The 23,013-nt window shown below is 38.4% G+C and overlaps 1 protein-coding gene across 3 annotated transcripts in view; it reads right to left on the bottom strand.

Moving 5' to 3' along the window:
* Nucleotides 1-11,582: 11,582 nt before the first annotated feature.
* The window catches only part of LOC149312518 (ras-related protein Rab-28-like), a 77,412-nt gene continuing 65,981 nt past the window's right edge, over nucleotides 11,583-23,013 (bottom strand). Inside the window, exons 5-8 of one of the 3 annotated variants that reach the window (XM_089526894.1) lie at nucleotides 21,738-21,841; nucleotides 17,574-17,651; nucleotides 13,215-13,315; nucleotides 11,974-12,059 (exon numbers count right to left, since the gene is read on the bottom strand). In XM_089526894.1, the coding sequence (XP_089383020.1) occupies nucleotides 13,220-13,315; nucleotides 17,574-17,651; nucleotides 21,738-21,841 (278 nt within the window). In that variant the 3' untranslated portion in view covers nucleotides 11,974-12,059; nucleotides 13,215-13,219. Of the gene's footprint in view, nucleotides 12,060-13,214; nucleotides 13,316-17,573; nucleotides 17,652-21,737; nucleotides 21,842-23,013 lie in introns of all 3 variants that reach the window. The other 2 variants (XM_089526895.1, XM_089526896.1) reach the window with 2 other exon arrangements.

Below are 23,013 nucleotides of genomic sequence, written 5' to 3'. Positions count from 1 at the left end.
ACCAAATCGTCAACACCCCCCCTCCTTTCCCCCTTAAGAACAAAGGGAGAACTTCTACATCAAAGGCTGAACCGAAGGGAAACCAACTCAAAGGGAGGAGTCTGGGGAATTGTCAAGTGCTGTCTTTATTTGGAGTTCCTCAGATTCAGCAAAGACATGGCCAGGAATGCTTCTACTTTATCTTTATAATAAACTTTCTGGTTTACCTGAAGTTTGTTGTGGATTTTTGGTCAGAGCAATCCCAAATCTCACATGGATGAGGTCTGACCAAGAAAGGGATATTTGGATTACAGTGGAAAGCTTGATCAAAATGTTGATGTTGTATGGGGCACCCATGTAAAGAGTGAATTCTAAGTTAATAAGAGATCAAAAAATACAACTCACAACTTCAGTTCTAGTTGCTACTCAACAAGAAAAAAATATTATATAGAGTTGCAAAAAATGTGTGAAAGGGTACCAAAACAGTTAGGGAACTAGACAAATGTGAAATGTTCTATCAGGAAGTATTTTAGGAGAAGAGCTAAAGGAAGGGAACATGATAGAGATACATAATCTGGGCACATGGCTGAGAAGGTAGGTGGAAATAAGGTTTTCTTTGAATCTGTGGTCATCAAGTTAAGCTAAATGGTGGGAGATTCAAGACAGGCCAAAGGAACTATTATTCCATACAGCACACTATGGAACTTGGTTCTATGGGATGTGATGATGCCCATGAATTTAGAGTTTTAAAAAGTCAATCAGACAAATTTATGCATCATACGATTACCAACAGATACTAATTGCAATGGCTGTGTTGCTATCCACCAAGAACAGAGACAACATACCTCTGAGTATCTGTTTCTGGAAAACAGCAGGAGAGAGCAGTTGTCTTCATGTCTTGGCTCATGGGTGAAATCTCCAGGGACACATTTTTAATCACATTTAAAGGGAAGCCCTCAGAGTTCTGAAATATTTAGCCTTTGCAATTGAGTCCTCTTAGAAACATCCTACTAAAGTGACTAATAGTGATCTCATCTGGAGTGTGACCTTTCTTTTCAGCACCTCCGTGAGTTTCCATGCTTGCAAATGTTTAAATTTCTCACTATTTCCTCTGTGTAAGTGAATGTTTTCCCATGTTTTCCTAAGCCTTTTGCCTTGAGGCAAAGCCCAGTGAAGCAAAGCAGAACAACCTTTCTGGAACAAAGTGATAGTAGCCTAGCTCTCAATGTCTCTTGGGTGTAGAACTTCAAATTGCAGATGAGGGCTCTTCAATGTGGAAAAAAAATCTGTACACAAGTTAGATTTCAGGAAAGGTTCTAGCCTAGAGATGCCAATTTTCTATGTGCTGTGGTTCTGTTAAAAATATTCACTTTGGTGATCTCAGATTCTCATTAACACTAAGAGTTTGTGCAATCCTCATTGGTCAACCTAATATCTAGTTGATGTTCAGGCTTTTGTCTCTCAAACGATCCTCTCTGCAATGAACTCTGCATCAGCTCTGAAATCCAAGTAGGTAACATAAAACTAGTTATCACCAATTTTATTTCCAATTCTGGGTTGCCATGAGTGGTGGTCAACTCAAGGACAGCTAACAACAACAATTTATTTTTGAGGCTATCTCTTGTGTTCTCCTTTTTGCCTCACATAAACTCCTCTTTATATTTAGATATACAATGAAACCATTTTTAAAAGGGAACTTTTCACTAAATTCATTTCCCATGTGAAGGACTGCGTAGCTGAAAAGCTATCACTTGTGGTTCAAGGACTCTTACCAGGTGTTATGATATTGTTGTTAAACTCCATATTTTTAAGCTATGGACAAGAAAATACAAACCGCTGTTCTTTGTTTTCCCTTTTCTCTTAGATCTGAGTAGTAGGGAAGGGCCACTGACAATAGGGCTCAGAATTCAGGCAACCAGAGAGACTTGGGCCCGTTGGCGCGGTTCCCAGACGCTGCAGAGAAGGAGCGCAAAAATCACGCTCCTTCCTGGGCCCCGGAAGAAGAGGCGCTAGTTGTGCACTCGCGGCATCACTTCTGGGGCACGACGTGCGGACGCAGAGCGTCCGCTACGTCAAAATGGCAGCGGTCGTGTGGAACAGCCACCGCCATTTTGACGTAGTCATTACGCGCGAGGGGCAAGGCACGTCAGGAAGCGCCGCCCCTCACGCGTAATGACGGCGCCTCATGGGCCCATCTGTAACACGCCTTGGATGTATCAAGCGGTTTATTTTGACCGGTGTCAGCTTCTCAGTAATGCTTTTCGAGAGAAACAATTCTAAAGAAGGAATCTACCAAGGCTTCTTGCTTACTAGATCTGTAACAAGAATATTCATAATACCAGGTTCTTGAATTCAGCCCAGAAAGTGTCTGGAATAATAATAATAATAATAATAATAATAATAATTTATATTTCCCACCTCTCCCTAAGGATCGAGGCGGGATTACAACATAAAATAAAAATACAAAAACACAATACAAGGTTACAATTAACCCCTAAACCCTCCCACCATTAAAATAGTAAAAATTCCAAGAATTAAAATAGTGCATCAATAACAAAATCTTAAATGATCAAAATGGAATGGACCATTATAGACAGATGGGAGTATCATTCTTTCTTTGGGGGGTCAGTCTGGGAAGGCCTGCGAGAAGCCAGTGCAATACAGTCTATGCAATGCACACCAAAAAGTCATCTGGCTCTAGCACTTTGTACCAGGTAATTTTCAAATACATTTCAAAGATAGCTACACACTGAGCATATTGGAGTAGTTTGAATGAGTAGTGACTAGGATACACATCAGTGTTGCGAGGTCAGGAAAGAACACGGCAGCTGAATACTAGCAAAGACATTCCATCCAGTGAAATACAACTGTCATGGGAGCACACTGATCCTTGAAAGCAGACCTGCCATCCCATCCACAAGAGGCTATATAAGATGATATTCTTATCCTACATAAGGCTGTTGTATTTATCATGGGGATTTCTGTCTTGTTAACCCCCATCTAATCTATTCAACTTGTTAAGCCACGTCAAATCCATTAACACATCCAAGCAGTGGTTGGAGACTTCTACAGACTCCTTAGCTTCTGCTAAAAAAATAGAAGTAGAAATAGAAATAGAAATGCAGGTTAGTAGCATCATGGTGAGATCCAACATCAAATCCCTCCTTGACCTCTTCCATGTTGTCAAAGCAAAGAAGCTGAAAAGCAAAGAAGATAAAATAGCAGCCTGAAGAAACCCCAACAGCTGGGAGAAAAGTATCAAATGTCACTGCGAGGTCAGTTCCATGTCCAATTCTAGTTGGAGGCCTCACTCCAAAATACCCATAAATGTTTCAGTCCAAAACAAGGTCTGCATGCAGGTTGGAAATAATACATTTCACCCAAGAAAACTAAAGTTGTGTTGCCACCACCCATTTTTTCCTTCTTTTCAAATTTTCTTGAAAAACATCACATTACCAGACTTTAACTTTAAGCTCATAAAACTACATACATGTAAATACATTTAGGTTCTGCATATGATACTATACTTTAAAGGCATAGTTTTAAATTGTCTAGTTATTCATGTCACAATTATTACCATTACCATTGCCTTCAGTGATATACGAGAATTACAATTTATGAGTAACAGAAGTATAAAAGTATTACTAAGGATTCTGTATGGTGTGGTATGGGAGAAGCCCAAGGTGGTGGTGGGGGGGTGATACCATGAGTTACTGCACTGGGTGATGCCAACCCTAGTGATGCCATTGGTGTGGTGGCATCAAACACAGGCCCATGCAGAAAAACACAAGAGCCCTGCTTCCAGGGCAGATAGTCCCAGTTTTAATCTATAAGGTACATTTAAACAGGCCTTCATTATAAAAGAGATAAATATTATATCAATTCAGAACTTTAGCCCTAGAAAGGACCAGAGATACATCAGAACTTTTCCCTGAAATTTTGTTGTTGTTGTGTGTCTTCAATTTATTTCTGACCTACAGCATCACTAAGGCTGCATCATGGAGGTTACCCGGCAAGATTAATTCAGAGGGAGGTTGCATTTGCCTTCCTCTCAGGTTGAGAGAACTTGATTTGCCTAAGGACACCCAGTGGCTTTCTATGGTCAAGCAGGGATTCAAACCCTGGTATCCAGAGTCATGGTCCAGCACTCAAACTATTATACCATGTTGGCTCTCCCACCCTGAGCTTTTTTTCATTAAAATCCTGAGCCCTTTAAAAATTGCAACAAAAGCATGCAGGAAGCATTCTCATTTGCTCAACAAAACGGGCCCTGTTCCCTCCTTCCCTTGCTTAGACCAATAAGTAAGATTAAATGGCAAACACTTTCTGCACTGAGTCCCTCTGCCTCAGTGTGCTGCCCACTCTCCACAAAATGCATAGTTTAGAGGCCTGTATCTACTGATTAAAAAACTCTTGTATCATATACTCAAGAGAAAAACTAGAGACTTCGACACCTTCTGGCCACTTCGGAGTACAACATCCTCACATCCACAGCCCATGCAGCAATAAATCCAGATTTTTCTGAACAGTGGGAAACACCAAAGGAGAGGCTTTCCCCCTTTTTCAAGAAACTGGTGCATCGCCTCTGGTGCTGCTTGTGATACGTATTTGCACTGTAATTGAATTAAGAGTATTGTCTTCTTTTAAACTGACGTGTCAGCCACTCCAGAAGCCTTATTTAGTTGAAATGTAGAGCAAGAATATTTAAACATTTAAATTACCATTAGCATCTAAACATTTAACTAACTCATAGCTTAACATTAAATCTCCAAGGAATATATATAGTTCTTCTGATAGTCTCAAAAGCTGTACAAATGTTCCTGCCCAATTGATTGCCCTGTTGTTTAAGTGTTACTTACCTGGTTTCAGTCAAGATGTGAAGAAGGGAGAGTTTAGTCCTGAAGATGAGATACTCCTGTTTGTTTAGCTAGTCCTCACAAGAGCAAGAATGCTGGCAAATCAGGGATCTCACTGAGGAGGAGATGCTCAAATCTTACAGAAACTTCTCATTTGAATTGTCACGGTCCCAACGAGGAACAGATAATTGGGAGCATCCCTCTTGGACCTGGGTAAATATCCTAAAGATCCCAGATCCTGTCTGATCTTGGAATCTAAGCAGGGTCAGCCCCGGTTGGTACTTGGATGGGAGACTGCCAATGAATACCAGATGCTGCGTTTCAGAGGGAGGAACTGACAAAAGCACCTCTGAGTGTCCCTTGCCTTAAACAAACCCATGAAATTCATGGGGTCATCCTAAGCAGACAGGTGACTTGAAGGCACACACATACACACACACCTTATATACCAGCTAATTCCAGTTCAGTTCTTCTGTACATGTGTAACCCTGAGACATGAGAACAGAGATTTGTTTCTGTTCTATATCCCCTTGCAACCATCCAACAAAATGCAAATTGGCAGAGACAAATATCTCACAGCAGCCACCCATTGGTGGAGTACTCCATACCAGCACTCTTTCCACCTACCCACCCTTTCCTTTCCATTCTTTTTCAATAGCTTTCCCATTCAAACTCTTCAATTGCTTCCCAGCTATTCTTCTGCCAAGTTCTATTGTCTAGCAATAGAGTTATGTACTGCATTAACTCCAATCTTAATTCTTCTTTTTCCTAGGCTTTCCTGTTTTACTGAGGAAAGTCAGAGAAATAGCCATCTATTCTAATAATGTCTGGCATTCTAAAATTAGGTAACTCATTAAGGCACAAGAGTAACTCAGCATTTAACAAGAAACTTACTGAGTTAAGTGGTAGAAAAAAATGGTAGAAAAATCTAATGAGTCAATAGCTTAACAAGTCAATTGACCTGTTATTTTCAAGCTGATGGAACAGCAGAAACCTCTTAGTAATCTATATGGAGAGATATGTTTGGGGGATTTTCTGCCTCATTTGTCAAAGTAATTTGACTGGCTTTAGATACTATTCACTTTAATTTGAGTGATGAAGTGCCATTTGCTACTCTACTTCAGGCAGCAAAATATCTTGAGCCATCCCTGGGCCCATTCACACTATGAGATAACCCAGTTTCGAAACCAGGTTATTTCCGTCATTCAGACTTGCACTGATTGTACTCGATGTAATTTGCGGGGGGGGGGGGGGGGCAACTGAAAAACCCATTTAAACTGGTGCATTTGGCACCAGATCCCTTAGTAGTTCTTTTTTTTAAGAACCACAACAATCCGCATCTCCGATAGTGTGACTAAGCTATCAGATCTATTTGGATCACGTAGTCACCATTCAGGAAATGGAGGCGCCTCCATTTTGATCCTGAACGGTGGCAAATTGATTCACAGCTGCGAATCTCTCTCTCCATGCCAAAAAAAAACGTGTGACTGCTCCCCTGGTATATCTGAGCAGGGGCAATGTTTTAGCTTTATATGGATCACACAAAGATCCAAAGGTTGCTTAGCTCATGAATCTGTTCAACATTATTTTTAATACCTCACTGCCATGCAGGAATGATCAAACATGGTCTGAAACACAAAGGAAGGCAGTTTTTGGTTCTGTCCTACCTAGTACTTTAAAGAAGTGTGGAATGTAAATATGATTTTTTTTTAAAAAAAACAACACACAACTAAACACTTATATTTTCATATGGAGACAAATCCCCATTCCAAATTCTTCCAACAGTTTACTCAGAGATTCAAACTGAAGGCAAACTGCTAAGGGAAAGCTGAGTATTTCAACATTATACAGTTTATATGATAGCTGTCCCTAGGTACCAAATATCTTGCCACGGGGTTGGGAAGCCAAAGCTGTTACAACAGGAATGAAAAACACTAGATCTACATAAAGCATTAATATCTGGTAAAAATGTAAAGCAGTCATTGATTGCAGTTAGGTATTGATGTGGAAAAGTATCGCTCTTTGGCATCTTTATGGCTAGTTGCACTGGAGGTTAAGAGTGGTGAAAGAATTGAGTTTTAGGCCAGACTAGACTTATAAATTAAGATTGTATTTTCCTGTCTCTGCAGCTGTGTAATGCCTGCATAGTCTAAATAGTTATAATATTTTTAAAAGTGGATAGCAGTGGTATTTCTGTAACATCAAAGGTACCAGTAAGAGAGGGTCAACCCAGTCCCCAACTGGATTTATACACTTGTTAACAACTCATGTTTTCACACTGCTCTCCTCTCCTCTACACTGCCTTACCTTTCCCTTTCTTTTATATGGTTTGTGTCTTGAGTTTGTAAGACTAAGGCACTTTACAGACTGCCCAAAAAGGGTGGTCTGCCGGCGCCTCCATTTCTGTCGCCGGGAAGCCTCAGCCTCCAAATGGCGAGGGTTCCCGGCAGTGGAAAAAGAAGCTGCAAAAAGCAGCTTTTTCCGTTGCGCTTATGATGCCGCAAGGCACCAATGGTGCACTTGCAGCATCATAAGTGAGCCGCGACGTGCGGACGCTAAGTGTCCAGCATGTTAAGATGGCAGCACCCATGTAGAATGGGCACCGCCATTTTGTATGCGCTCGGCGCATACTAGGGTTAGGGGCATCCGGAAAGGATCCCTTTCCTAACCCTAGTACGTGCCGAGCACATACTAGGGTGCCCATGCGGAACGGGCCCAAGGGAGGCAAGTAAAGTCACTGTATAATTACTATATAGCTATAGCTAACTCCAGAATCTCGCAAGTTTATAGAAAACCAGAAGTATTTCTAAACAATTATTGCTCTTTATCTAAGGGTAAATTAAATCACATCTATGGAATACTATCTGAAAACCAAATGCAAATATCCTTATCACAGGTCATAACTTTCACCTCTTCACAAAGATGTAAATAAAGTGGTGCTTCTAATTACTATGCCTATAACATTTATCAATCACTCAGCTGGTTAGTATTCCCTTCCTTCGACAACTTTAATCAGTGTAATGATCTGTTTGACAGTTAGACACAGTTAAACGAGGAAAGATCCTTTAACAAGATGGAACTCCTAGGAACCAATTCATCTTTCTGTAATGTGTGTACTCCAACAGATGGACGAAACTCAAAGCAAGCATTTGACCAAAGGCATAAATCAGCTTGTGACATTGTTTCTCTCAAGCAGTAGCTACAGACATTAATGCCTTTTTTACAAGTCGGCCAAAGGAATTACAAACTCAGACTGTTGATTGCACTGAGTGATCTATAGTCTTAAGAATATTGCCCATGGCACAGGTAACATACCTGATTTAAAACAGGATGGATTTAAGAGCCATTAATAACCGATGCGATAATGTATGCTCCAAGAGCTTTCTGACTTGGAGAGATAACAAACACAGGCACTGACAACTAATTCCCAGTTGTAACTTACCCCCAGATAGGCATAGTGACAAGGCAACTGATCGGCTGAGCTGTTGTAGTGTTACACAGTGTCTACAAATACTACAAGCACAATGGCAAGGGGGAGCTGTCAGCAGCAATTCTGTTCACTGTTTAGCTTCTGTGGCTGAGATTAATACTTCACACAGCCAGTATGTCAAGAGGAGGTATGTGGGACAGGCTAAGGACTACAAAACTAACTGAAAGACTTCCCAGAAGAAAAGGATTGAAAGCCCATGACACAAGGTGAATTCTCTTCTCTGGATATCAGTAATATAGTAGCTCTAAATATGGAAATGTAGGATATTAAGTTAGTGGGTCAAAGTAAGTTTCTTTTAAAGTTCAAACAGATAAAACCTCAAAACTTCCCAAAACAGTGGATAAAATTATATCAAATATTAGCATTTAAAAAAAACCTCAACAATATTATTTATTTATTTATATCCCGCCTTTCTCCCAAAGTGGGACCCAAGGCAGCTAACATACACAAAACACAAGAATTACAATTGTACAATTAAAATTGTAAAAATATAAAAATTACAAATATAAAATTTAAAACATACAAAGTTAAAATTAACAATCCAAGACCAACCCTCTCGTCTCCCAATAAACCCAAGACTGCCAGATCTCAAAAAGCCTGTTTAAACAAAAATGTCTTTTATTTTATTCTTATTTCTATTCTTCAACCATATTAAATAGATTTTATTTTCGATAGCAATACATGGGATTCTCCATATAATTTTCTAACGTAAAAATCTACTACTTAATGTGCTAGAGAAATAAAAAGCAAAAAAAAAAATTGAAACCTAATTTGTCATCTTTTGCACTAGAAAAATCATTAACATTTCAGTTTGTGATTTCTAGGTGGCTTTTATTTATGCAAAGACTTCAAAAATATATTTGGCACAGATTATTTTTTACCCAAGCCAGCTGTGTAAATGTTCTCAAAAACTCTTGGGATTTAGTGTGCTTAGATGAAATAAACCAAAAGCCTGTTATTTTGTTGTCAACATAACAGTAAAAGCTAAATTTTCATTTGGGAGGAAGAGACATGAACACATCTCCTCTTTATTGATCTTTCCTTCAAACCATGTATAGTCTAATCTGTCTAAGTTTGGTCAGAATAAGAGGACTTTTAACTATTCATCTACATATGAAGGAGTGATGCAACAAGCCATGCACTCCCCCATTTCTGCACAACAAAGGAAGGTCAAGACACAGGTAAACCTCACAACAACTACCTGAAGATAGGAACACTTGCATGAGCTCATATATATCCAACCCTTAGGTTTTCTTTTTGGAAATACGTGAATCAGTTCAGAAGACAGACATTTTTGTAGTAATTGTTGGCCTGGCTCTGTTGGGTCCAAAGGATTCCTGGTTTCTGCAGGCTCTATAGATGTTATGATGAATTAAGACGGATGGCAGCTGTACAAGACTCGCATAGAATCGAAGCTTGGCATTTTGGTTGATCATAAATGCCTGACAGCTCATTTCAGCTACAATGTCTAATAGGCCAACGTACCACATTAGGCATGCAGAGAATGTAGAATCATAAAGCAACTCTTGTTGTTAGCTGCCCTTGAGTCAGCTCCGACAAATGGTGGCCCTGTGGATGAGACATCTCAAAGATTCCCTATCTTCCACTGCTTTGCCCAGACCCTGCAAGCCCTTGCATTTTTTTCCATGAACTAACCTCATACCATTTCCCCCCTTCACCTAGTGTTAAAGTGACTGAACATGCACTCTATTCCAATACAGATACTGTTCTCCAGAAATTTAACACAGGGGCTAAAAGAGAAAATTAAAAATTTACATCAATACAATTACTTACTAATATACTATACACTAGACTAGAATGAAAGCAATCTGATCCAACTTCAGAGATACAAGCATTGGTGACACTGGCAGAGTCCTCCAGGGGCTCCTTTTTTGCCAGTGATGAAGAAAGGATGGTCAGCCTGGAAGTGTTCATGAGCTTCAGAGTAACTAACACAAACATGAAGATGAACATGAACACCAAAAGTTTGGAAGGCTAACATGTACACTTGACGCAAGAATGAAGAACTCTGGTCTTGAAATGTTTTGCACTATATGTGAAGTCAAAGACTTTCATGGCCAGCATCCATAGTTTTTTGTGGGTTTTTCGGGTTATGTGGACATGTTCTAGAAGAGTTTATTTCTGACGTTTCGACTGCGACTATGGCTGGCATCTTCAGAGAACGCTATATAAATGTTGCACTATAATTTCTACAGTCCCTTAGCACTGACCATGCTGGATATGTTGATTGGAATAGTAGGACAAGACTTCTGTATTGTTTATAAAGGCCCTTCCCCTGGAACCTCCTCAAGTGACAACAACTAACAGCTAATGACTTACCAATTATATTAAAAGTAAGGTCTTATCTCCGGTCTCATAATTTTATGTTCCAGTTAGGATGTTATACAAAATAATGCAGCCTTGATACTGAATCTATTTCCTTGTATCATAAATTAACAAACTCACACAACAATTTAGGCATTTCTTTTGTTACTTCAATAAAGTGGATATTTTCAAGTTTACAATTAGCTACTTTCCAGTCTATCCAGTGCCGTAGGCCTTTTTGCATGAGAAAATGAATAAATGAATGAATGAAATTGCTACAGAAAACACTTCTGTAGGCATTTGTAGTCCAGCAGGATTCTACACTATCAACTTCTCACAGATGTTGACCACAGAGTTGCACTGGAGAGTCCTAGAGAGATGTTATCTCAGGTAACAAAATTAGTAGATTTTTTAATTTGCAGTTTTTACACTTTCATGGGAGTCCTGTGCCCTGACCCACAGCAAATGAGAAGGGCCCACTATATTCTCTTCTATTTGCAAAAAAGAAAAAAAATCCAATGCAAACATTGTGAAGTTATACAGGTGCTTAGAGTATGTGAATAGTTCAAGTATTTTGAGGGGGCAAAACCTACTGTTATATTCAATTGACATGTTATCAGTATGTAGTCCTTGCTTCACAGAGAAGCATTTTTCTGTCTCTACTAATAGTTGTCTAATTGAAAACATGTTTAATCTAAAAAATTAATTTATCCTAGCAACATTTTTTTCCATTTAAGTCACTGTGCTAATAACACGACTGGTAGGTAGCACAAGATACTTGCTGTTTTGAGGAATACAGCCGATTTCAAATGATAGGCCAAGCTCATAATTAACACCACAGGGATAAAATGGAAGATCTCCAATACCTGTTCTAATGAAATCAGAGCTAAATGGAAAATAATCAAACACGAAAACAAATATATTTTCTCTCCATGGCTTTATTTCAAGCATCACTTTTAATTTTGTATAATTTATACATTTTGCATTCACTCCCTCAAGTATTCTGACACTATATGTAAAAGGACATCTGTACACATAGTCACATGTTTTAAATGAAATATCATTTATGAGAAAATGGGTATATATCATAATTTTTCAAAGTGTGTGGTCCCTACATTTGAATCTTGGCTAGCCAAAGAAACTGCCTGCTGCTTTTCAACACACAAATGGGTACTAAGTTTTAGAAACTTCTAAATGCACCACAGTAATGTTCACAGTTAAAACAACATTCCTGGCAACCCCTCTGTCTGTGCAAAGGTAGCATGGATGCCAAGGAAGATCAATACAAAAAAAGAAAGAAAGAAAAAGAAAAAAGTTCACTGGATTGTACACATTGAGCTTCTGGGAGAGTTAACTGTTCTTGTCACGGGCTCCTGGCTATAGTTTACAATATCCGCCTTCACTACACTCTGTCAAAAAGAGAGAGAGAGAAAAGAAAAACAGAAGTTATAGCTAGAGAATCCAAAGGCAATTCTGTTCCACAGTGCTAGTAAAACATTTCACTAGTTAATGACAAGACTATGAAATATGGAACATTTTAGAAGAGCAAATATGCCATAGTCCTCTTTTCCAAGAAAGCAGGCATAAAAAATTTGGTACACAGCAGCTAGAGCATACGGCGCACTTTCCTAAATAATAGATGGTTATGATAATAAGTACTGATTCCAATCATAAATACTGATGCCTGGGTTACAAATTGGGGGGTGGGGGGAGTATGAGTTCTACCTCACAGAATTTTCTTTCAGTTTCTCTATGGCAAGCATGTGGAACCTCTGAATCACAGGCTGCCCCACAAGGGCTCCCCATCCACAGATACACTACCTACAGTCAAGGTTTAAAAGCCTATTAGCAGAAGCTTTTTAAAAACCTAACTTCAGTAGGGGCAGATTTTTAGGGGAGTCAATGCTTGAGAAGGGCTAATTCTCTCCTCCCTGCAACCTACTCCTTGCATCCGACTTTTTAAAAGCCCCATTAGTACCCCTAGAAGCAGCACAAGGAGGGGAGCAGTGTGAGTATGTACATAAAGGGAATATATGTCAGATCTGAAATGTTCATGCATGTGTATGAATGGAGTTTGAGTAAACAAGGCTTGGAACACATGCCAACAGTGGGGTCTTCCCCCACCACCACCACCTTTTGTTGGCAATACAGGCCTTGACACTCTTGCCTGGAGCCAACGCCTAAGGGGAAAGAAATAGTATGTCACTCATGAGAATAGCTTTTCCTTTTTAGTAAAGAAAAATGTTTCTCTCGTCCTTGGGGATAACCATCTGATACTCTGGAGAGTTTCACAAATACCTTCCAATCCAGCACAGAGACACTATGAGGGTTTCAGTTGCTGGCACCAATGTTTATTCCACTTAAACTCTTCTAAAATGAATTCCTGAGAGTTCATGAGCAACGAATATGTTTTAGTTAGAAAATTAATCAGAGGATCAAAATATTTAATTGTTTTATCCTTGTGAATATAGAAACCATTGCACAAGTATCACTGTTATTGTTTCATGTGAATGAAACATTAACATTTGTTTTTCAGAAGAACTGAAGTCTTTTAACTATACTACCTGAACTATTGCACTGAACAGATTTTACTCTGACAGCTGGCAGTGCTGTGTTGTTGATTATCTTCTTCAGGATACTTCACTAGTTCTGCCCTGACCACATGCTGCAGCAGTGTGTCAAATAGTAGCGTGCAAAGGATGAGTAAAAAAACAAAAACAAAGAAGAAAGAGATGAAGATCAATGATTAGAAAAGAAGAAATGGTCAACCCAAATGAGCAAGAGTAGCAAACAAAAGCCATCACATTCCACCATCATGCAAAGTGACCAGCATGCCCACTTAGCAGCAGTTTCTGTCATTTGTTGCTTATCAAGGAGAGATGGACAGCCTTTTTATGCTGAGGCCCACAGTCCTTCCAGAGTACTCAGGGGCCCTGTCTGGCAGTGGACAGAGCCAAAGCCACTGTGATCAGAGCTAAAAGTAAGTAAAATCTACCTTTTTTCCTTTTGTATTTTTACCCTCTTTTCTCTCCCCCTCTTACTCTCTTCCTTTTCTTACCCATCTATCAGGACATAAACTGATCACTTGCAATGAGCTTTGAAATTAGGTTGAGGGCTGCACAAAATCACCAGACGGCCCAGGACTAACAGGTTGCCCACTTTGGATTTGGAACATAGGAAAAGCCTCTTAAATTACTCCTCCCTCCTCCTCCATTCCTAGCAAAGGGTTAATTAAGCAAACCTATCCAGGGACACCAGTCCTCAGCTTGCACCCTTCCTCAATGTGAAGTGCTAGGAAAACACACCCAGGGAATCTACACAACATTATTGCACCAATGTGCATTCATGCATTCATGAAAGAACATGCATTCAGAACTTGCATTACAAAGCCTTCATGCAAATGTGTCTCACAAAAAAGCTTATACCAAGCCAATCAAAGCACTGAGCAGAAATTAATTTTAATGTAAGCATGAAAGATGTGGGGGGTGGGGGTAAAAGGAGGCAAAATGTGAAAAAGATGCAGAGCCAGACCAGGGGGGAGGGGATTTGAAACAGGAAAAGTATGAAAACTGTTAAGCAGGGATGCAGTGGAACCATGGCACATCAAGCTGTCATATGTGATGACTCTGCCACCGTTATTGGTTTTTAATAGTTATGTAAGTTTAAGCCTTATATTGCTTAATCTTTTTTAAAGTGCGAGATACTTTGTATATATGGATGTACTATTTTAACTGTTGTAAGCCACTTTGATTGTTTTAACAAAAAGCAGGGCATAAATAAAAGTTTTATTTATTATTATGTTTATCCACGGATTCATAATCCATGGATTCAACCATCCACTGTTTGAATTTTTTTTTAAAATATATACATTCAAAAAGCAAACCTTGATTTTGCCATTTTATTATAAAAGGGGCACACATTTACTGTGCAATTGTATTTAATGGGACCTGAGCATCCACAGCGTTTGTTATCCATGGGGAGTCCTGGAACCAAACCCCAGGGGATACCAAAGACCCACTATACTTGGGTATTGCTTTTAAGATTATTCATAATCTTGATGCAATACTGATACAAGCTATCACCACTCTCATGTTCCCTGCTACTTCTAGGTTAACTATAATAGTCACAGGATGGGAGGGGAGGTGGATTTTCCCCAACAATGTAATGTTTTGAGTTGTCCCTATTGTACTATTAAGTAGTTGGGATGTGACTTAATCCTAAACAGAAAATTAAGAACCATTAGTTTTATAAAACACCTGCTCCTGGTGGAAATGAAAACTCTGAGAAAATTTTTATTAACATGGATCAAAAGATGCCTGTATTCTTAGACTCTCCTTAGGGACCAAGCTATGGGGGCTATCATGATGAATCCCTCTACTATGCCACTGGTGCTTTGCATTTCTTTGCAATTGCAACCTATGGCTATAACTGCACATCAGCTCATGACCAAATGTTTTAACTTCCAATGTTACTGGAAATTGTTCTTCATTTCAGAAGCTGCAGATATACGTATATATTCTGCAATAAAAAGCAGGAAATTATCTTATGTCCACTGAACAGATTTAAAGTAGACTGACTTTGTAAGGATAAATTATTACAGCCCTGTTGGAAGGTTTTTTAACGGTTTGCTACAGCTATCATAGTTCTAGTATATTTAATATAAATTATTCTGAAGAACTGTAAACTATCCAGAACAAAACTACATTCAAAAGGATAGCATAAAATAGTAGGTCACAGAGGAATCACATAATTCTTCTTCTGCATGCCTTAATATTTGTTTTCTCAAAGAAGTCATGAATTTTTATTGAGCCCCTGTGAGGTTTAAGAAACCCCTTCCCCACTTTTTCCAAAAGTGTTTTGAAAGTATACCAAGCAGCCCAACAGAAAAATTAGGGAGTAAATGTGCTTCAAATGGCAGCCTTTCTGTTGGTTTCTGTTGGATTGATTTCACTGCTTATCCTTTTATGTCATTGTATAAAACTTTATTTTTGATGTATGCAACACATACATGTTTGCATATGATTAAGCACTGTTTTCAATTTATGAACAATTTTATCTAGTCTTTAATTTAAAATATATTAGTGGATACAAAACATGTTAGAGGAATGAATACTCTCAAATTCGTAATTTCTAATAACTTTAATTACGCTCCACAGGGTCCTGAAATTTTCACTGCTTTGTGTCTTAGATTTTTTTAAAGAAAACACAAGAATCCCTTATTATATAAATATTTCTTGTTGAAAATAACTTCTCTAAATTTTAAACAAGAAATGTTACTAGGGGCAGATGAAAGACATCTAAATTTATGACCTGTTGATATTCTGGGGTTGACTTTTAACTGATCAAGGTTACCTTATCTTATCAGGGAGGAAAGAGTTATATTCATTGGTTTCCAGGCCTCACCATATTATCAGAAAAACTCAATTCCATGAAGAAGTTAGCAGAGGAGCAGTATGTGCTCCTAAACAGTGTTATCTGACCTCACAAGACTATTTTGTGCACCATACTTCATGCTGGACTTAACAGAATTTTTAGACTGCCTGAGAAATTAATTGTTCCTCAAAATCTGCCTTAAATCCTATCTTGTATACAATAGCTAGGCTAGTGACCCATGGTTAAGCCATTACATAGCACAAGACTAAAACAATTGGACTTTAAAAAATCAGTTCAATTAACAGAGAAAGAGCATTACCCTTTCAGTATACTAGATAGTTTTCCCCATCTCAGAGATGTTCCCCAAGCTCCAGTTTCTGTCACTTACCAGATTCTTATGTGATTGATGTCTGTTTTATTGATGCAAAATTTAAAAGATTTGGAGGACTGATTATCTTATTTAATTGCAAGAAACAACACCGCATATTTAGTAACAAAAATACACTGCCATTATTTTATCATTAGTATTGTATTTTATTTATTAATTTTATGTTAAACATTACTTTAAAACCAAACAAAATGAAGGTAAGTAAATAAATGTTCTAATAGGTAATAAAGTGTGGAACTGAATCAAATAACCAATAAAAAGGAAGAGGCAGGAATTCCTGCCCCTTGTGGTAGCTTTGGTTATGTGAGATTACATAAGAAACAGAGACTTTTGCAAACCTCCATAACTCACTACACTTTATGGTCAAGCCTGGATTCATGTTTCTCAATCAGCTGCCCTCATGCCACATGGTAAACCCTTTTGAAATGGAGCTTCTAATGCTTTTTGTAAGATGCTATATTGGAGGTCTGTTAATCAAAGAACAATGTAAAATTCCACTGGGCACACTCAAGGTACTGGCCAGCTCAGAAATAGATTTCCAATGAAAACATAAGAGCTTTGCTGGATTTAACCAAAGATCCATTTAGCCCACATCATTTACTGCAACATAGATTACATTAAAATAATAGCCTCTCCTGCTATGACATACAGCAATTGGCATTCATCGATATTCTGCCATTGAAGTTGGAGGTTCCATATAGCCAACTTGAAGAATAGTCATCCTTCATGCCTTGTATAGCTTTGATCATATTCATCATCACCACATGTTGTGACAGTGAATTCTGTCACTGGAAGTAGTACCTCTTTTTCTTAGCCTATCAAATTTCACTGGCTGACCCAAATTCTACTGCTATAATCTAACCATATATTAATATTAGAATCAGTGTCTCAATCCCAGACAAACTCTATTTCATTTATGTCCAGAAAACTCTGAGATGCTCTGGAAGATTTTGGAGTTTTACTACAAGGAGCTTTGAGCTTAAAGGAGCATTTGAAATTGTGATTCTTCACTGACAGACGAAAGTGATAAAGTATATAGTCAGATTTCCAAATGTGGACCATAAGAACACAAAAATCCTAAATTACAGGTAAAATATAATAGTAATTCCTATTTAAAAGAAAATGTACCAGCTCATAAAAGCAATATACTCAAGAATATCACCTGTGATTGTTCTATTTCTGCTTTGTTTAATTTGACATCAAGGAGGTCAGCAGCAATTCTTTGAAAACACAGGAAGACCTATTTAAAAAAGGAAAGACTTAAGTGATTAGAAACAGACATCCTAAAGTTATTACAAATACCTCAGGAAAAAAATTCTGAACTCTAAACAGTGAAATATGGGGGGGGGGGGAATACAACCTGTTCAAGAGGTCTATCAACTCCTCCTTTCTTAATTCATGCCAGTAACTACAGTATGATTCTCTTACACAAAAAGAAAGCATTTTATAGCAAAAGCTAAATTGAATTCTAAGATGACATTTCACTTAGTTAGTTTTCAGAGTGCTTTCAAAAACGATTTTAGAATATAGATTCTAAAATGATAACATCAAGGAATTCTGGTTTCAGAAAGCCAGGACAATATAGCTGAGTTTTAAAACACTGGTTGCTCAGTATCTATAATGTACATACTTACACCAGACCACTGGCATTTAATATTATTTAAGCCTTGTTGGCAGCTAAAATTTGTTTCCTGTATTATTTAAATTAATGTAGAAAAACGAAAATATCAGAAAGAGGGGGAACATCTTCCATAAAGATCTTAGAAGTAGTGTTGTTTTAAAACTCAATTTATGTCCATTCAAGGAAAAAACTGTTCAGTGCCATTTCCATAATACACAGAGGTCTATCAGGCTGCCCTTCTCCAAAGCAGCAAGGATGGGGGTGAAGCAGACCAGTTGCTTGAAGCAGCTTCTGGTCACTCCAGCCCCGATCAGCAGGTGACTGCAGCAACCGCATGGCCCACTCTGAAAGTGGGCTGCCACCATGGTCCCAAATGGGCAGCTGGCAAGGAGCACTTTTTCTGTGCTCCTTTTTTCAGCAGTTTCAAGACGTTCCGGGGGCATATGTCATCTGTATGCCCTACCCCCCCAAAGCAGCCAGAAGCCACTCTTTTTGACCCATGTCTTTCAGGATGGCAAAACTCTGGAATGAGGGGGTGTAAAAAAAGTCCTTTTCAAAAGTGTTTGGCCATAAATTGCGTGTAAAACAATTAAAGTTTTTTTTTCTTTTGAGAATTTGACAGTAACACAGACTTCATAAAATTTGGCACACAATAGATACAGATGTCAATTTAAGACTGAAACAGGGACTGGAGTAAGCAAGCATTAACCAACTACAAACATATGTTGCTTCTATATGAATAATCATATATAACACTTACTTTCTTTTTAAGAGTTGCAGGACTCTCTTTTATTTAATATATATATATATATATATATATATATATATATATATATATATGCTTATTTATAAGTTTAAGCCTGTCCTATAAATCATATAGTGAATTGTTGAATCATTTTTTTTTAAAAAAAATCTTTTAACATCAAAGATTTACCTATACAAACTTTTTTAAATGAAATGAAACAAAATCAAATTGTGAATGCACTGGTTCTGTTTTCTAAAGCAATGGGACGAAATTATAGGCAGCTCTCTATCTGGGAACATCCCAGTTTGTCATTTGTAAATATGAAGCAACAGAAGGAAGAAATGAGCTATCCTATCTTTAGGTCCAACCCAGGCCCCCCTAAGGATCCAAAACTATCCCACCCCTGCAATTCCCAATTTAAGGGATAGATTTACTTCCCTAAACCTTGTCTTGCCAAAAGCCCCCCACCACCACCACCACCATATTCTAATACATCCCAAATAGCCATCTGAGAAGTTTTCATGCCAGCAACTGAATTGAGAAAGCGTGGGATGAAGGGCGGATAAGTACTCAAGAATGAATAATTTAAATGCTAGATGATTTCAGTTGGAGACAATATATAGATAAACTGAACAGACTTTTAAAAATGATTTAGTTTAGTTGCAAAGAAAATATTTTGGATAAAATAAAGAAACAGGTAAGATTACAGAGGTAAAGGTAAAGGTATTCCCCGTTGACAAGGTTGTCAAGTTGTGTCTGACCATAAGGGGCGGTGCTCACCTCCGTTACTAAGCCGAAGAGCCAGCGTTGTCAGAGACTACTCTGTGATCATGTGGCCAGCATGATGCGGTGGCTCAAGTGGTTAAGAGGCTGACTCTGCAAGATTGGCAGGTTGGCAGTTTGAGGCCCACGTGATGCATGATGGGAGGAGCTCCCATCACTAGTCCCAGCTTCTGCCAACCTAGAAGTTCAAAAGCATGCAAATGCAAGTAGATAACTAGGTACCACTTTGGTGGGAAGGTAAACAGCATTCTGTGCAATCATGCTGACCACATGATCACAGAGTAGTCTTTGACAACGCTGGCTCTTCAGCTTAGTAACAGAGATGAGCACCACTTCCTATGGTCAGACACAACTTGACAACCTTGTCAGTGAGGAATACCTTTACCTTTAAGATTACAGAGACAAGGAAGATGATATATTACAATGTGAACCAGAGAAATATTTAGAATAAAAATTTCTCAATACAGATCAATAGGGAGAAAGCCCTATTAAAATCAATAGCATTTACTTCTACGTAAACATTTTCCCCAGCATTTGTGTACTACTTTTTATTTTTAAAAGCCTAAAGCTCCTTGTAATAAAAACAAGTACAGTCGCCCCTCTATTTTCACAGACTTAGGATCTGCATCCCTTGCTTATGAGCGAGCAACAGATGAAGGGGGACAAAACTGGATGCTTGCTGCTATTCAAGCCAATGGGGCTTGAATATTGGCAGTTTTCATTTGTGCATGGGATCCGGAACAGATCCCCCACAAAAACGGAAGGGCGGTTGTACTATAAAATTGTTTCAAAGGACTGTACAAAAAACTACATTTTTAATGAGAATTTAGAAGACAAGACAGGAAAATGAAAAAAACTGAAAGTATAAAGCAGGGGTGGGTATATCATTATTGGACTGAAACACTCAGGACTCCTCACCAAGGGTTTTCATGGCTATGGCTCATGGAAGATACAGTCGAAGAACATCTGAACCTTGTGATACAGAAGACTACACAGCAGAATGAAATGAAATTTGAAATTAAATGAAGAGTAATATTATTTTTAAAAATTGCACTGAAAATACTGTAGAACTGATTGGGGGTATAAAATAGAAAGGAGAGGCTAGAAATTTACCTTTTAAAGAAAAGGTCTGGAATAGATTTTGAAATGGGGTTATAAAAGGAGCACTTAAACTTGCATTTAAGGCCAAATGGTTTTGTAATGGTCTACCACAGTCACCATGCCATCCAAAAACATATACCTTAGGTCTGGTGATCAGAGCTAAGATGCAGATTCCAGATAAGACAAAGCCACCATGTTTTCTCTTTTGTTGTTTTAAAAGCATCGGCATTTTCCCTAGTAAGTAAGCAAAGCCCACTGCAAGCCAAGCTGCTGGTGCTATCTCCTATCTTTATTTCTCCCAACCCGTGCTCTCCTCTGACTGACTAAGCTGCAGCATTTTAAATTCCACAACAGTACAGACCTATACATGACTACTAAAAGGTATACCCCACGGAGTTTAGTAAGACATATTATGAAATCAGCCATGAAGTTTGCACTCATGTATTTTATAGCTTGTTTTTATTTTATTTTATTTTATTTTGGGAGCATCACTCTAGTACATTGTCTAAACATGTGGGTTTTTTTAATTCTAGAAAAGACTGACTGTAGCTAGAAACAAAATATTGCTATGGGCGAGGCTAGCTGCCTATATCGTGTATCCCAGGTAAGATCAGATTAGATGCCCTACTGCATTATAAAATATGGGACCTGCACAAAAATGCAAATAGCTTTCTCATCTCAAGCAACCACGACCAATTTAACTGGGCCAGCCTTGTCCTCTTGGTAACTTTTTGTTCTAAGACCTTCTACCTGATTGTCAGACAGAAGCACTTATAATGGCTTTTGCAATGCTTGCTCAGCTTTAAGTGAATTAAGAGTGGACCACAGAGTCGGGGTATTGATCCCTTCCTTTCACCTCATTTTCTCTTGTGCTCTCTAGTTGTAGCTGTTTGAAACATTTAGTGTGGTTCCTCAGCACAGGAAAAAAATGCAATATATTAATCACTCCAGATAAATAATTGAGTTCACAAAAATGAAATTCACAGGAAATGTGTTTTTCACTCAACTCTGAAACTAGCAAATGTCTTTGGATAATATGAGTATAACAAAAGCTTAAGCTTATTTATATTACTTACAGAATCACCTGTCTTAGCTGAAACAAAATGGCTGCTAGAATGATTTTCCTGGCAAAATCGAAGATGTTTGTCAGTTTTTACAGCCCGTAGATGCTCCAAATCAACTAAAAGAAATCAAAGAAAAGGAAAGAAAGAAAAATTAGTGTAACACTGCTTTAGTTGGACACAATGAAATTATTTTCGGCTGGTCATCAACTGTGGATCACAACCTGACCAAATGTGAAGCACGCCAGAAGCATTATGAATGCCATCTTCTCTTTTCTTTGAAATACAAAGAGTCGATGGAATTAGGAGAAATACACAAAATGTAAGTAAAAAGCAGAACATTGTTCTGCAGTTTTGTGAGAGATGGCATTTAATAGATTCAGGTTTTCTCAGTCTTGCCTGGAAGCATGTCCATGCCAAAAGAACACAACAGGAAAGATAAACAGCGGCTGTCTCCAAAATCCCTTACTGATCATGTGTGAATAGCAAAGCAAGAGATAAAGGACAGATCTATCTCTATTCTTTCCATGTTGTCTCTGCCTTTGGTACAAAATGCCCAGGAACACACTGACATCATTTACTCAAGTATAACTGTATTATACTATTAAGTCAAAATTTTCCTTTAATAATTATACCGTCATCCCCTCCATTTTCACAGACTTGAGATTCGTGTACCTTGCATATATGAGAGAGGGAAATGGAGGGCAAAACGATAGAACATGCGCCTGCTGCCACCCGTGGGAGCGCCCCCCATTCAAGCCAATGGCGCTTGAATATACGCAAATGTTCATTTTGGTGGGGGTCGGGGGTCAGAATAGATCGCCAGTGAAAACGGAGGGGCGAGTGTACTCAGAAATGAAATCCACAGAGATAGTATGATCTACAGGGTTTTGTGTTTGTGCTTCTTCAGTAGAAGGTGTTCCCATATAACCAGTTGCTTTTTAAACTGAGGGAATTTTAAAAAGCAGTCTGCGATACGACATAGCATTTGCTCTTCAGGTGAACCAATAGGTCATGGGCATACGTAAATATTGTCTTTGGATTCTTGCTGAGGCATTTGAAAAATTGTTACAAGCAATTTATTCAAAAAGTTAATAAAAGGGAAAAAATTCTGATTTGAAATAAAGCATTCAGTTTTAACCTCTGGAACCTCTGGAAGTGGGGATCCTCCGTGCAAGACAAGATATCTAGGACTCTCTAACGTTTTAATGAAATAAAGGACACACTTTCTGATATGAGAAGGAGTATTTAATCTACATGTTTCCCATTTGTTTTGTTTAGTTTTCATTTT

Source organism: Sceloporus occidentalis, unplaced genomic scaffold (genome assembly GCF_023333645.1).
Source record: "Sceloporus occidentalis isolate IW3139 unplaced genomic scaffold, rSceOcc1.0.p SCAF_5, whole genome shotgun sequence".
Classification (NCBI taxonomy): domain Eukaryota; kingdom Metazoa; phylum Chordata; class Lepidosauria; order Squamata; family Phrynosomatidae; genus Sceloporus; species Sceloporus occidentalis.
This window is presented reverse-complemented; position numbering and strand designations above follow the sequence as displayed.